This window comes from Squalius cephalus (assembly GCF_949319135.1).
Source record: "Squalius cephalus genome assembly, chromosome: 24".
Classification (NCBI taxonomy): domain Eukaryota; kingdom Metazoa; phylum Chordata; class Actinopteri; order Cypriniformes; family Leuciscidae; genus Squalius; species Squalius cephalus.
The window spans coordinates 4,867,601-4,883,278 of NC_137145.1; the positions used below are offsets into that span (position 1 = coordinate 4,867,601).

The following is a 15,678-nucleotide window of genomic DNA, read 5'->3' on the forward strand; positions in this document are numbered from 1 at the left end:
AATTCTTGGATTTCTTGTAACATTATGCATTTTTTCTAACAAGAACAGCGTGGTAAAGAGCGCCCACTAAAGGTTTAGGCAGCATTTGAGCAAAGCACAATGAGAGTTGCTGATTTAATGCAAATCAGATGCTTACATTGACAGACATGATTCGAGGTCCCTTTTGTAGACTGGCAGCCAAAGCATGATCCATTCCGTAATAAAAACACATGCATAATGCGACCAAGCGTGACAGCGGCAAACGCTGCGATTGACCCACGCTAATAAATTCATTATTTCACATTTTCACATTTGGGCTCAGCCAACACTGCTCAAACAACAACAAACTCTTATACAAAAGCATGCCGTACAATCAGAATAGTTATGTTTTACCATGATAGTTATTATCAGTAAGTCATCATTTTTAGACAAAATAGTTATATGCACTTACAAAGCTCAGAAAATAGATAGAATCACCAGCATTCAGTATAAAATAAACAATGAAAGAAAAAAAAAAAAAAAAAAAAAAAAAAAAAAATCACCAAAATGTATTATTTGTTGAAGTTCATGCAAATAGTTTCCATCTACAATATAAGTTAACACTATGCAGCGGTAGTTTTACAAGATGTCTATTTATTGAGCTGTTGTATTTTTCAATTATCTTCATTAAACACATATAAGAAAGAAATAACGCCAGTTTGTCGACATGCAGATCGCCGTTTGCGGTGGATGTCGCATTTTTCACCATTTACAACTCTGGGTTCATTAGAGCCAACCGCAAAAGTAAAAGTCAAATTTCAGAATAAAATTAAAAGCAACAGAAAACACAAACTATAGCCTCAACAAAGGTCATGTGACTTCAGTTGGCGGCCCACATTCAGTAGGAGATAAATCTTTTGACAGGATGCCAAAAACAGTACCAGTTGTCAGGAAGCCCCCAAATCAAACCATATGCGTGAATATGAGACCGTTTTCCAATTCTGCTAGATAGAAAGACAACACTAACAGAAACATCCCAGTCGACTGTGCGTTATGGCTTTCAACATTTTAATATAGTGACTATATGCTTTCACATTCAAGATATCAGTGCCATTGTATTGTAAAACCACACGCTCACACTCTTAAAAAGGATACAAAAAAAACAAAACAATACTGCCTTAACTCCACATAAATTAGATATAAAAAGTTCCTGTGTGTACAGAACAAAAAGAAAAGCGAAGAACTATAGCTGTAGGTGCCTGAGTCGAGGTGAAACGCAAAGTTCCTGTGACGAAGGTAGAAACATGTTAAAATTCGTCTCTTGGTTGCAGATCACCATGGTAACCAGAATGGCAATTTAAATCTCGAACACACGTAGCCGGCGAACAGCAGTACATTTCCTGCTGCTTTACAATAAAGGCCCTTAAAAACAACATGCTGTACGCTCTCAAAACGAGTCTCATCGGTCCTACAAGATCCCCAGAGAAAAAGACAAACTTATTCCAATGTTGCGTTCGGAGATACAATTATAACCCGTACCGACACCTGCTCTGTCTTTACAGTGAAATGATTGTGTAAACACTGCAAAAAATGACTTTCTTACTCAGTAGATTTGTCTTGTTTTCCAGTTCAAATATCTAAACATTCCAAGCAAAATGACTTAATATCTGAAGTCTTGTTTTAAAACAAGAAAAGAATACATACAAAACATAACTTGTTTTAATCAAGATTATATTTCTGACCCCATTGGCAGATATATTTTCTTGTTTTCAGCAAAAAAAAATTTTTCTTTCAGAAAACAAAACTTAAAGGGGTCATGACATGAGAAATCAAATTCTTTTGTCATATAAGAGGTCTTTGTACCATTAAAACATCCTACAAGTTTCATTGCTTAAAACGTCCTCCTCATTATAAACGAAGCATTTGTTTAATCAAGCTCCAAAAACTGCTCGTTCTGATATTGTAGCAACTGTGACGTCACATTGGCAAATGCATTTGCATATGACTACCTCCAGAGCAAGACATCGACCAATAGTTATACATCATCACACCATAGGCCCCGCCCACTGCCATCAGTCGCTTTATGGCTGATGCGTCGGATATGAGCGTCACGTCAAAAGCAAATAGAAGCCATTATAATCAGTGATGCTGTCTACACTGTTCAGTTTCTGACGTACTCCACGCGCTTGAGTCTGTCGACAACAGGACGGCGAATGGTTTACTTTAATGGCGTCCCAGATCGCGTCGGAGGATTATATGTTTGAAACTTTTTCAAACAAAGAAACTTTTGTTGAGAGAGGAAGCAGCCGACTATATTGAATCTGACAGAAGCCGCATAGCAAACTGTAAGTGAACGATTTCATAATGCTTGGATAGTTTTATGTGGATAATGTTTATATAGCGTAATAACGATGATACGGTTTCCTATGCAATGACGTTAGCCAATCATAACAGTGGTCGTTTCCTGACAAGCTTTAAAGGAGCCGCCCTTTAAAAACGGGTCATTTCAGATTCAGACTCACCCTCAAGTTGTTCCAGACCTGTATGAACTGCTTTTTGGTTACCCATAATCTTCCAAATATGTTCTTTTGTGCTCTCATACAGGTTTTAAACAACTTGAGGGTGAGTAAATGATGACAGAGTTTTCATTTTGGGTGAACTATCCCTTTAACATTGTAAGCAAACCTCAAGGAAAATATTAAAATAAAAAATCCATATCATGACCCCCTTCAATATCTTAGGACATTTTGCATCTCAAGTAAATGTATCTTGATTTAAGAGTGTTTAGGTGTTTGTACTGGAAAACAAAAAAAAAAGATTCACATTCTTACAACCTCACAGACAACTTTAACAAAACTTAGTAAATAGCATCTCAAATAAGACCGGATCAGCACTGACTGTCAATAAGGAGGACACATCAGCTGCTGGCCAATAAATGAGATTATGCTCCGATTTAGAGACGAACAGCTCAGCTCAACCTGCAGATATATGAGGCGAATCTCAATGATGTGATAATGTCAGCTGCCTCCAAGAGATTTGATTGTAAAAACCTGATAATACAGACACTGATCACGGTTACGGGAAATCTGGTCGCCACCACACGTGTGTCTTAGAGACATTGACTATGAGTTTTGAATCTTAAAACCTTGTGTGTGCTGCCGCTGTTTTATTTGAATTTAAACGGCGAGCTGTGAACTTGAACATGTACAGCGCTGCCGAAGTACACTTCAGATTACGTGAACACCAAAAAACCCCAAACAATCGCTAATACTTAAAATCCATGCTTAAAAAAGAGATTGAACTCAAAAGTGTTTTAAAACAAAACAGTAATTTGACCATCAAATATACAATCTCAAGAACAACAGCAATAGTTAGAATCCTGACGGAAGTAATAATCATTATAATAGTAGTAACAATAACAAGAATACAATAATAATAATAATAATATTTTATTAAAACATGATCTACTGTATTCGGGAGTACCTGGGCACAGGGGGCATAAGGCCAGTGAAGACGAAAGTGGAGCGCAAAGGACTGTGGACAAGAAGGCAATCGTGCGGGTTATTATAACTCTAGACGGGGACCTGGAGTCTATGATGGTTCTCGATGATTAATATATGCAGTGCTGCTCTTGCGTCGGCGGTGAGTCTTGGCATAAAGACGTGCTGGGTGTTGTGGGAGGCGAGGGGTGGTCGGGACGCTGTGTTTCGAGAGCAGCCCAGCAGGCAGAGAGATAACTGTTGGTTTGCATGCAGGGGGAGGACGGCTGTGTCCAGCGTTGGAAAGCTGGAGGTTTCGGAGCGTTTCGACGCTGGACCCCTGCTGCCGTCCTATCAGTCCTCCCTGTCCTTCACCTCCGCTTCTAATGCATTCGCTGCAGGGCCGGTCTGAAACACAGAGAGAGACAGAGAGCTACCGTTAAAAGAGTTCAATTCAACTTGGAATACAGTGTTCTTTAAAGAATGCTCTACATACAGTATGTATACGAAAAACTTCAATTCATCTTATTGTTTTTAATTTATATATTATTATCATATATTCAATATTAATTTATTACCTTAATAAACAAATTTTATTATAATTAAATTAACAAATTAAATTACATTTATTTACACTACCGTTCATAAGTATGAGGTTGTTGTGATATTTATTGCTCTCCAAGGCAGCATTAACTTGATCAACAATACAGTAAAACAGTATTATTGTGAAATATCATTACAATTTAAAACTGTTTTCTATCTGAATGTATTGTGTTTGAATAGAAAGTTCAAAAGAACAGCATTTATTTGAAATAGAATCTTCGGTAAAATATAAATGTCTTTACTGTCCCTTTTGATCAATTTAAAGGGGACCTTTAATGCAGAATTCCCTTTTATATTGTTTTTAAACATATCTATGTGTCAGAGGCTATTTGCACTAAGTGAAAATAGCTATTTTCTTAGCGATAGATTCTATTTACACTATGTAAAAATAGCAGTATTTTCTTTGCAATAAATGTAAACAGTTAGATAGCATTTGCACCTCAGTATTTTAGTACATTATAAAACAGTATGCAATAATAACATATTGAGTGTAAATTATTTATTAAATAAATGCCACCTTATTGGGACAATAAAACCCTCCCTACACCCTACCCGATAAACACTTTATTATCAAATAACCGTTAGGCACTTTTATTCCACATATTTTCTTCATTTTTTTTTTAAATAAAAGCTTTTCCAATCTGATATGCGATGGAAAAAGGAAGAACGAGTTCGGCAAAAGGCAGATTTGAACTTTGTGTGAACTAAATAAGAGAACTTAGTTTAATACTCACGCAACACGCCGTCTGACAGTCAGCTTTCTGTGCACGTGCTTCAGATGTGTTCACTCAGAAAATCATGTATCAGAAGTTTAAACTGATATGGCTTTAAAACGCATTTTAGTTTTTGGCAGAGTATCCGAAGCAAGAGCTGTAAAGACACAGCCCTATTCTGGATAGGGGTTGGAGAACAGCAGCTCATTCGCATTTAAAGATACATGCACGAAAACAACATGTTTTTGCTTCCATTCAAAAAAGGGGCATTTACAACATGGTATAATAAATGATCTGTGGGGTATTTTAAGCTGAAACTTCACAGACACATTCTGGGGACACCCGAGACTTCTATTACATCTTGTAAAAAGGGGAATAATAGGTCCCCTTAAATGCATCCTTGTTGAATAAAAAAATCGTAATTTCTTTAATTAAAGGGATAGTTCACCCAAAAATGAAAGTTCTATCATCATTTACTCACCCTCAAGTTATTTCAAACCTGTAAGAATTTCTTTTTTCTGCTGAACACAAAAGAAGATATTTTGAAAAATATCTGTAACCAAACAGTTGATGGACCCCATTGACTTCCATAGTATTTTTTTTCCTACTATGGAAGTCAATGGGGTCCAGTTCTGTTTGGTTACAGACATTTTTAAAAATAACTTATTTTGTGTTCAGCAGAAAAAAGAAATTCTTACAGGTCTGAAACAACTTGAGGGAGAGTAAATGATGACAAAATTTTTATTTTTGGGTGAACTATTCCTTTAATCTTAATGAATATAGTGTACATTTTATGTTAAAGGAGAAGTTCACTTTTAAAATGAAAATTCTGTCATCATATACTCACCCTCATGTTGTTTCAAACCTGTATGAATTTCTTTCTTCTGCTGAACAGAAAGGAAGATAATTAGAAGATTATCAGTAACCAGACAGTTTTTGGGTCCCAATGACTTCCATAGTAGGAAAAAAAATACTATGGAAGTCATTGGGACCCAAAAACTGTCCGGTTACTGATAATCTTCTAATTATCTTCCTTTCTGTTCAGCAGAAGAAAGAAATTCATACAGGTTTGAAACAACATGAGGGTGAGTATATGATGACAGAATTTTCATTTTAAAAGTGAACTTCTCCTTTAAAGGGTAACTCTTGCCAAAATTGAACCTAGGCTCTTTTTGTTAATCTACCCGAGTCAAACTTTCGTGTAAAAGCATAATTAGAATGGAAACGCCACTTTTAAGTTTGACCGTATTTTCGTTTTAGGTCTAATTGCCTTTTGAATGGGAGTGCATGGGGCACTACAGTGATAGCATCAAAATCGCCATTTTTAAAACACTAAGAAGGCTCGACACAACATGAAACTGTGCTTGAAGTATCACCAGGGGCTCTACACATGAACTCGAGCATTGAGAACATTGTTTGTGTACACAAAGTTTACTAAAAAGAAAGGTTTTGTACGACTCACTTTATCAGTCAGTGTTTCCGGACGCCGGAAATCTTAAAAGTGGCGTTTCCATTCTAATTTTGCGAGTTATCCTTTAATTTTTTTAATTTATTATCTTCATTTGCAACTTTAATATAGATTTAATGATTTTTTACACTTTCTGAAATAAGTCCAGAAACCAAACCAAAAGACTCAACCTCTATTGTGATCTAGATTCAGAAACTGCAGAAATGCAAAGCGTCACCTTCACTGGAGAGGAGCAGCGGGCGCACCGGAGCAGTGGAAATGAACATTCTGCCATTTGGAGTCCCGACGGTGCCAGACGCGAGTCTCCTCCGATTGGCTGCTGCGCGGTCGGCCCTGGCCATCCACAAACTGGGTGAGGCGGATGTAGGCGATGCAGGCGGCGTCTTCTCCGATCAGGTGCACGTGAGGGTTTAGGATGGTGGTGTGGATGGGCTTACTGTTCTTGGAAAGCACTGTAGAGAAACACACATGCAAGGAGAAAGATCATGTGCATGGTGCTACTCACATTTCCTGTGAATTACACATAACTGATTTAATTTATGTTAGTCCTTCTCACACTTACAGTTCTCAAAGTAGAATCTATGGAAGTCCATCCCCTCAACTAGGTTCCCCAAAGCCTCGGGTTCAAAGGAGGTCAGTCCAGGGTCACAGATTTTCCTGTGACAATGAATGATCCCATTGTGTATTATTATTATTCATGTAGCTGCTATAAACATGCGGTCAGTGAGGCTCTCTATTTAAACATTTGCTCCACTATGAGAGTACAACTGACTGTAGAAGAAGACCTGCAAATGTGTCCCTTGTGGCAACACTGAGAATGCAACACAACATTTATAAAAATGGAAGACATCTGGCTTGAGTAGCTATGGAAGCATTTGCATTCTTGTATTTGTACAGAGTATGTTTTGGGCCCTGTGGGTTATGTTTGGGAAAAAGCATGAGGTAACATACGCATAGGCCTCAAAGTCCCCATTGTTGATGGCTTCTATCAGCTGCTCCGTGATCTTGATGATCTCCTGCTTGCGTGCTGTAAGAGAAAACAGACAATCAAGCTAATTAATCCCACACTGGTCTCACCATTTTTTCACTCAAAATTATGATTCATGCAAAAAGAATAAACATTTTACTTCAGGTATAGGAATATTTTACTCTTTACATTAAAATACATACAGTATGTAAATTAAAAACCCCTATATAAATCTATTAGTCCATGTCTATTAGCTTTGAGATCTATATGTTAATGTACCCCTGATTAAATATGCTTTAAACTGAGTAGCTCTTTCTGGAAAATATAATAGTCTTTATTAATCTTGGTTTTGGTGTCAGTAGGTTTTTGAAAGAAGTCTCTTATGCTCACCAAGGCTGCATTAATGTGATCAAAAATACAGTAAAAACAGTTCAGTTAACAGCTGAATATATTTGAATACGTCATTTATTCCTATAATGGCTTATAACTTATAAAGTTAAATTTTCAGCATCATTACTTCAGTCTTCAGTGTCACATGATCCTTCAGAAATCATTCTAATATGATGATTTGCTGCTCAAGAAACATTTCTGATTATTATCAATGTTAAAAAAAACATATGTGCTCGCTTAATATTTTTTGTGGAAACTATGATACTATTCCTTTTAAGGTTTGATATTATTTAAAATGGAAATCTTTTGTAACATTATAAACACTGTCACTTTTGATCAATTTCATGTGTCCTTGTTGAATACAAATATGAATTTCTTACTGACCCCAAACTTTTGAACGGTCCTGCCCAACTTCCTGTTTCAATAGGAAATACCTCAAGGAATTTTTAGGCACAGAAAAAAAAAAATTGTGCATTCATGGATTTTTTTAAACTATAGACTAACAGAGCCAAAGCTAACTGTTCCTCTCAGTTGTACATGACAGGAACAGAAAAATGTCACGCTTAAGAAACGCTCTAAAACACACACACACACACACACACACACACACACACACACACACACACACACACACACACACACACACACACACACACACACACACACACACACACACACACACACACACACACACACACACACACACACACACACACACACACACACAGGTCAGATCCGTCTGAGAGGATGAGAAAGGTTTAGTTCTCCAGCTCTGCTGTGGACTTACCCAGTTTCTCAGTCATGATCTTCAGTCTAGACCTTCATCCATTCTTCCTCAATTCTACGACTAAACACTCCCTCCTGATAAAGTTTGCACATTAACCTGACCACTGACACTTCATCCAATTCACATTTCAACCACTTTCCTCCTCCTGGTCTTCTCCCGTCTTTTCCCTGTTAACCGCATGGAGCTAGTTGAGCTATTCCTGGACCCTTAGATAAGGCTTACTCCATGTTTCCTCTCTCTCTCCCTCCCTTCAGGGAGCTTAGTGGCCTCGACACGTCCTTCAGTTTCTCCTTGTCAATCTGACGCGACAGGCCTGATCTAAAGTCTCTGACTGGCGTCTCAGCTATGATAAAAGTCCCACTTCCTTAAAGAGAAAACTGAAGTACATCAGAGCTGAAGCAGTTCTGTCACACTTTCACAAACTAGACTCAGGAAAATGTCACTTCAGATGTTTAAATCCTGCGCTTTTATCAGGGAAATTCCTCCTGCTACTTCCGAATGTCATGTGTTGGTCACAGGGTTGATGGGAATTCTGAGATGGTGGTGTCAGCTACAGACTGTTAAGTCCCTGATACACTCACAGCATCTTTTTTGTTCTTCACTTAGGGGTGAAAAGAAGTTTGAAATACCGTGCTTTGTGCTTTCCTCTCAATATCAAAATAAAAACACAACAAAGGTGACAGAGATGAGAAAACTACAGTTAAGAAAGCATCTGATCATTGCAACGTGGATATTTTTGCACCAGCTCTACAACTCTAGTGGAGCGGCTAAGTGATATAATCGTTCAGTTTATGATACAAGCGTGAAAATTGGCATGAGCAGTCTCCATGGGTCACTTGACAAGAAAATTGTCCGAGCCACTTGAAATTTCAAGATTTTTCATTTTTCAAGATGGCCGACACCTTAGTTGAGCAGTTAAGTGATATAGTGGTTTATTTGGTGATACAAGCATGAAAATTGGCATGAGCAGTCTCTGATGGTCACTAGACAATAAGCCACCCACAGCTACTTGAAATTTCAAGATGGCGGCCATTTTTCAAGATGGCCACCACCTTAGTGGAGCAATTAGGTTCATGGCAATTTTCATGCTTGTATCACCAACTAAATGATTTCTTAAGCCTAATTGCTCCACTAAGGTGGTGGCCATCTTGAAAAATGGCCGCCATCTTAAATTTCAAGTATCTTTAGGTGGCTTATTGTCAAGTGACCCACAGAGACTGCTCATGCCAATTTTCATGCTTGTATCACCAAATAAACCACTATATCACTTAACTGCTCCACTAAGGTGTCGGCCATCTTGAAAAATTGCCGCCATCTTGAAATTTCAAGTGGCTCGGACAATTTTCTTGTCAAGTGACCCATGGAGACTGCTTATGCCAATTTTCACGATTGTATCATAAACTGAACGATTCTGCCAAACATAAGCACTTAGCCGCTCCACTACTCATAGTTTTCAGTCTGAGATCTTGTGATCCATATACAGCGCAGGACGTTCTAAAACGATTAACGCGAAAAACACATAAAAGTGCCTTAATTTACTAAAACAGTGATATTAAAAGTTCAAATTCAGTATACACCTTACTGATGCATTCAGGTGAGCAGATGAGACCCAAATATGAACGCCGCTAAATGGTTAAGCATTTTCTTTATAATAGGTTTCTATGGAAAAACGCTTAACTGCACGTTGAGTTTATATTCAGGGTTCATCGGCTGTGCATGGTATGCATCATCAATAAGGTGTATACTGAATTTGGTCTTTTAATATCACTGTCTTACTACATTGGTACTTGGTACAAACTTGGTAAAAAGGACTGGCAGGTAGTGGAGGAAAGTCTTGTTTTGTCCTCCACGCGGGCGTTGATGTCGCGTGAAAACTACAAATTTAACACTCCAGTCAAGTCGTGCCACATTGATTTATATAGCACTTACTTTATATGATAGAATGCTTAAAGTCAGCATGAAACATCAGTTGCAATTGTATTTTCTTCTGTATTTTGGCATATATACACGTTTTTTTTTGCTATGATCTCATTTGAGTGACATGTTGTCCCACCCTCATGCCGAAAAACACATCATCAGAGAAGAGAAGTCATTGCAAGAGGGACGGGAAGTTATTTTGATTAAAGATAACGAGAATTTAAAAACGAGGTGCACGGATAAATAATTTGTAATACTGCAATATTCCATAAACATTTTTAAATGGTGACTTTAAAAGCAAGCAGCTTTACAGTATTAAACATGAAAAGAAGCACAGCAAAGAAGGCGGAGCCAATGGTCAACGGTAGGTCGGAGGTGTTCATGAAGTTGGTTTTGGCAAGCTCCTGAAACAAACTCCAAACAAACTTTGTTTTGGCCTGATTTAGCTTTGAAATGACACCACAACAGTTTGTCCTTCGATTTCACTTGAAGTATATCAAGTGCAATGTGGACTAGACTTTATGCTAAAATCACACTCACTCACTCACTCCACTATATACTCACTCTGCACAGACGCAGAGGGGGGCGGGGTCGGGGGGGAGGAGGGCTGGGGAGGGGGGGCAGAGGTTTGGGAGGAGGTCGACTCGGCCGGAGCTTGCGGGACAGGTGCACGGCCCACACTGCTCACCAGATCTGTGAACCGGGCTGAGTGGGTCGGGAAAGGGAGGAAAGCATTAACCCATGGTGAAAGACAGAGAGATGGAGAACATGTCAAGAGATGAAAAGGAAATGAATGACAGCAGCATCAGACAAATAACAAGATGCACGGGGCAGTTGGGTCCGACTGAAGGGAGTATGCGTCAATAACAAGGGTAAACGGTCAACGCTTGGGACGAATCACAGTATGAACAGGGTCCATCGTTAAAAGTTCACGTTTTTCTTGTTAATTACCTAAGGGAATAAATTAAACATCATGCACATTATAATAAGTTAGATCAGTAGCCTAGAAAAAGCTTTAATAGGGATGGAGCAGGTCGGCTCATGGGGCCTGACATATTAAGAACATACAATATCTGAACACTACTCACTTTATCCCAATAACTCCCCTGTTATTGGAAACTTAAAAGTTAGAAAGCATAATATACTGTCCAAATCGCATAATAAATTAAGAACCATAGCTGACAGCTAAAAAAAAATCACTTTATTATTAAATTACTTCATTTAAAGTCTAATTAATTTAATATTAAATTAACAATTAAATACATCATAGATTATCAATATTATTATTAAATCATTCAAATGAATAATTCATTATTACAAACTAAAAAAACATTTTTCAACACATTATTAAATTATTAATAAATTAAGCTTTTAATTTAATACTTTAATTTAATATTAAATTAATAAATTAACTAAATTAAAACCAATTATTATTATTAAATTAAGTTAGTTTATTCAATATTTAAATATTAAAATGAAAATGATTATTATATAAAATACAAAAACAGATCAATATTAATATTAATTTAAAATCATTAAAATGAACAATTATTACAAACAAATTACTTTAAAAAACATTTAAATTTATGACAAATTATGAGTAAATTATGACAAATTATTAAATTAAAATACTTTATTAAATACTTTAATTCTTAAATGATTACATTCATAATTATTGTTAATAATAATAATTATTATTAAAATGAATAATGTTAATATTGATTATTAATATTATAATTACAATATTAACAATTACAAAATAATTACTTAAATGGCATTTCAACTAAATAATGCAACAGCCATGGAAAGTTGAATTCTGGCCCCTGTGCCTGAGCATGATGGCTGGGGTCTGCAGGGGGCGCTGTACTCACTCTGCAGGATGGGGGTCTGTGGAGGGGACTGGGTGGAGAGAGCAGCGGCTTCAGTGTCAGGCGCGGTCGAGGGTCCTGAGCCCCTGCGGGCGCAGCCCAGGATGTCGGTCAGCTTGGTGGCTGTTCACACATCGGGGGGGTGATAGTGATGACCGATGGCAGGTGGGAACAAGATGATACTAATGATACAGATTCATCCAAACTCATGCATCTTAAAGGCACAATATGTAAGATTTTTGGATTAAAATATCCAAAAACCACTAGAATATATTTTGTTGACTTCTGTACTTTACATTATCCCAAATGTTTTCAACAATGTTTAAATCCAGAGAAATCAGCCATTTTAACCAGTGTAATGGCCCGTGTCATTGCGTCACCTGTTAAAGGGATATTTCACCACTGGAAAGATGAATGTGTATTTAAATAGGGTCATTTATGTAGTAAAAATGTGAAATTATTTTAGAAGTTCTAAACTTCTAGTCTGAGAAAAGCCAGAAAATGTATTTTTGGCTCATGTGGATGAAAGACAACAACTCCCAGAATGCACTTGCTTCACTGCCCTACGAGGCCACTCCCAAGCCACGCCTACCGGTTACAGAGGGCAGTATCGGAGGAAATTATACAACTAGGCTACTAGTCGACTCGAAACTGAAAAGACGGCGTTTTATCGTGAGATCCCCCTATGGGCGCTTTGAAGACATGCGGAACGAGCTCCTCAAACTGGCTGGAGTCTCTCGCCTCTGGACAAAAAAGCCTCTGATGACGATAAATGACGATTTTTGCGTCATCTGAGGTTTTCTTCCAGACACACAATACAGAAATCTCTCGTATCAGGGGGACTTGAGGGAGGGAAGCACGGGCATTCGAAAATACTACCGGTTTCTACTGATATAATCGGTGAAGTATCCCTTTAATGAAGTCAAACCGCGTTTTACTTCCGTAAAATCCATGGAAACACCACAGACGCTTTGATATATTACGTGTTTTATTAGACTGGTTTGGATGCCTTTATTGACAGAAAACTAATCATTGTTATATAGCTCAACACGGCTAGTCTTATTGTTTGAATAGCTTGTTTTCTTGATTTACTGTAACAGGTTTGTACCCAAAAAGTAAATCACTATAAACACACTTTTGTCAAGTGGCTAACATAGCAAAATCAAAAAGAGTAATACAGCATTTTCTCCACCATACAATGTTTTAAAATGAATTGCATGCCATTTAGCAACACAAGTCATCCAGGTTTTATTAATACGATATCAATCTAGCTTACAGCAGTGTGCAACAAGCGTCTCATAGCGAACGCACAGAGTAACATTATAACATAACTTTCAACACACTATACTTTTAATATGATTGTTTTGACCAAGTAAACAGTGCTGCAGCACCGCACAATTTTAATTCGTCAGATAAAGTGACCTAGCCTGGGTGCCAGCCCGAACCCCGCCCACAACATTTTTTGGTCGGGAAGTTCGGTCTGGACTCGATCCATTGAGGAGTAATTATGCTCGGCTCCTAGAAGGCCGAGCCAATCAAATTGCCAGGGCGGGCTTTATACGATGATGGACAGATGGTCTGCGGTTACGTAATAACCCACGTCACCAAAGAGCGCTTGATTTGAATTGGAGAATTGAGATTTCACGAGTTCACATTTACAAATAAGTCAGATAGAATAAATGCGTAGGCTATATGAGATGTCACGAGTTCACACAAATAAGTAAGATAGAATAAATGCGTATATGACGTGCTGTCCAAGGAGAGGGCTGTGGGCTCGGTAGCCATACTCCCCCCGTGTTCCTGGTTGTGAGAGAACAAGACAAGAGTGAGGATTCGGGGTGGTGGAAGGACCGAGGGATGCTGAAAAACTGTCAAGGAGTGTTAGGTAAGTTGACAGAGTGAATATGCTTCCTCGGTAACGTTAGACATGGTATTGTTTGATGACAAGTTGATATTGGATTGATTATTTGTACGTGCTCCTCCCGAACTTTGTTTATGAAACATCATGTGTAGATTCCGCCATCGCGTCTGTTATAGAAGATATCCACAGCGCATTCATTTTAAAAGAGGAACAGAGAGCCACGCCCGCGACATTTTGTTGGTTGAAAATATGAATGAAGAACATGCGTCATTTACTCCGTTGCTCTGATTGGTTGTAGGTCTATCCAATTGAGTGCAGAGGTTTTTTTTTTCCTAGTTCGGTTGAGACACGCCCCATAATCAAATCTCTATGGAGCGGTATCAGACTCACATTCTGACTAGAATATGAGTATGACGAAGTCAGGCTAAAAGTGACCTGTATGAGTAGTAAATCAGCACTTGTGGCTGTTTCAGTCGAATGAAATAAAATAATGTGAATTTAAATGATCAAACGTAACTGTAACAAAGCTCAAGTTCAGGGAAGGACGATGCGAACGTTAAACGCAACTTTAACTGCGGCATATAAGCATAATAAAACCAGCACGGTAAAATATCTCAGGCTCTCTGGAAATGTCGCGCCCCGCTTCACGCCACAGTAACGCTAATAAAACTTTAATACATTAGCTCATGCATGAACACGAGTCCCGTCGGATTGTTTTCCATCGGTTTTGGAGGTGAAGACGACACCTCCCATGATTTCACACTGCATCATCAAGCTACACCTGTGTTACTGTTTTAAATGAGCTACTGTACCTCTAGCAGTGAAACTTACGTACTGTGCCTTTAAAGGGGTGTGTGTACAGGTAAAGTGGATGAGTGCATGCCATTACATTTGCTGGGGGCAGTGCACGGGAAACAGCAGGGAGTTGATCAGCAAGAGATAGGCCCTGTCCCAAATGGCACACTAAGTATGCATGTTCGGTCTTGTGGACTTACAATGGCTGCCGTGTGCACGTGTCCGTTAAGTCCATGAGACCGTAGGGTGTCCCATTTGTCATTTTAGGTTTCAGAAGGGTGCTCGCGTGCTTTGCGGTCGATATGCACCCTCGATGCGCACTTTTGCCGGACTCATAGGAAGACCGCGAGTGCTTATGGTGCCATTTGGGACAGCGCCAAAGTGGGTTGCTTTCATTAAAGGGGATATTTACATTTTTAATTTGCTCTTTGGATGCCACGGTGATCAAAAGCCCTTCCTGTAGGGCTTCAGGAAAGAAAAGTTCAAAGTCTTTTATCTACACTTATTAGGGGTTAAAACCCAAAATGAAAATTCTGTCATCTTTACTCCGCTTCATGTCATTCCAAAATCATAAAACATCAGTTAATCTTCGAAACACAAACTTTTAACGAAACCTGAGAGATTTCTGTCCCTCCACTAAAAGTCCAGGTAACCAAAAATTAAAAGATCAAAAAGGCATGTAAAACGAATCCATATGAATCGAGTGGTTCAATCCAATTCTTTTGAAGAGATACGATCGCTTTATACGATGAACAGATTTAATTAGGCTTTTTTTTTTTACACCTAAACAATGATCGACATGATGCACGGGAACCAATGAGGTTTGTATGGGAACAAATGTATGTGTGTTTATATGTAAATTAAAGCCTAAA

General features: G+C 38.2%; 1 protein-coding gene across 24 annotated transcripts in view; it reads right to left on the reverse strand.

Annotated features, from left to right (window-relative positions):
* Positions 1 to 3,390: 3,390 nt before the first annotated feature.
* Positions 3,391 to 15,678, reverse strand: part of camk2b2 (calcium/calmodulin-dependent protein kinase (CaM kinase) II beta 2) — a 74,918-nt gene continuing 62,630 nt past the window's right edge. For 12 of the 24 annotated variants that reach the window (XM_079861276.1, XM_079861278.1, XM_079861298.1 and 9 more), the window contains 4 exons: positions 7,173 to 7,248; positions 6,784 to 6,878; positions 6,439 to 6,673; positions 3,393 to 3,845 (listed from right to left, as the gene is read on the reverse strand). In XM_079861276.1, coding sequence (XP_079717402.1) covers positions 6,441 to 6,673; positions 6,784 to 6,878; positions 7,173 to 7,248 — 404 coding nt within the window. In that variant the 3' untranslated portion in view covers positions 3,393 to 3,845; positions 6,439 to 6,440. Of the gene's footprint in view, positions 3,846 to 6,438; positions 6,674 to 6,783; positions 6,879 to 7,172; positions 7,249 to 10,846; positions 10,988 to 12,153; positions 12,274 to 15,678 lie in introns of all 24 variants that reach the window. The other 12 variants (XM_079861286.1, XM_079861295.1, XM_079861292.1 and 9 more) reach the window with 3 other exon arrangements.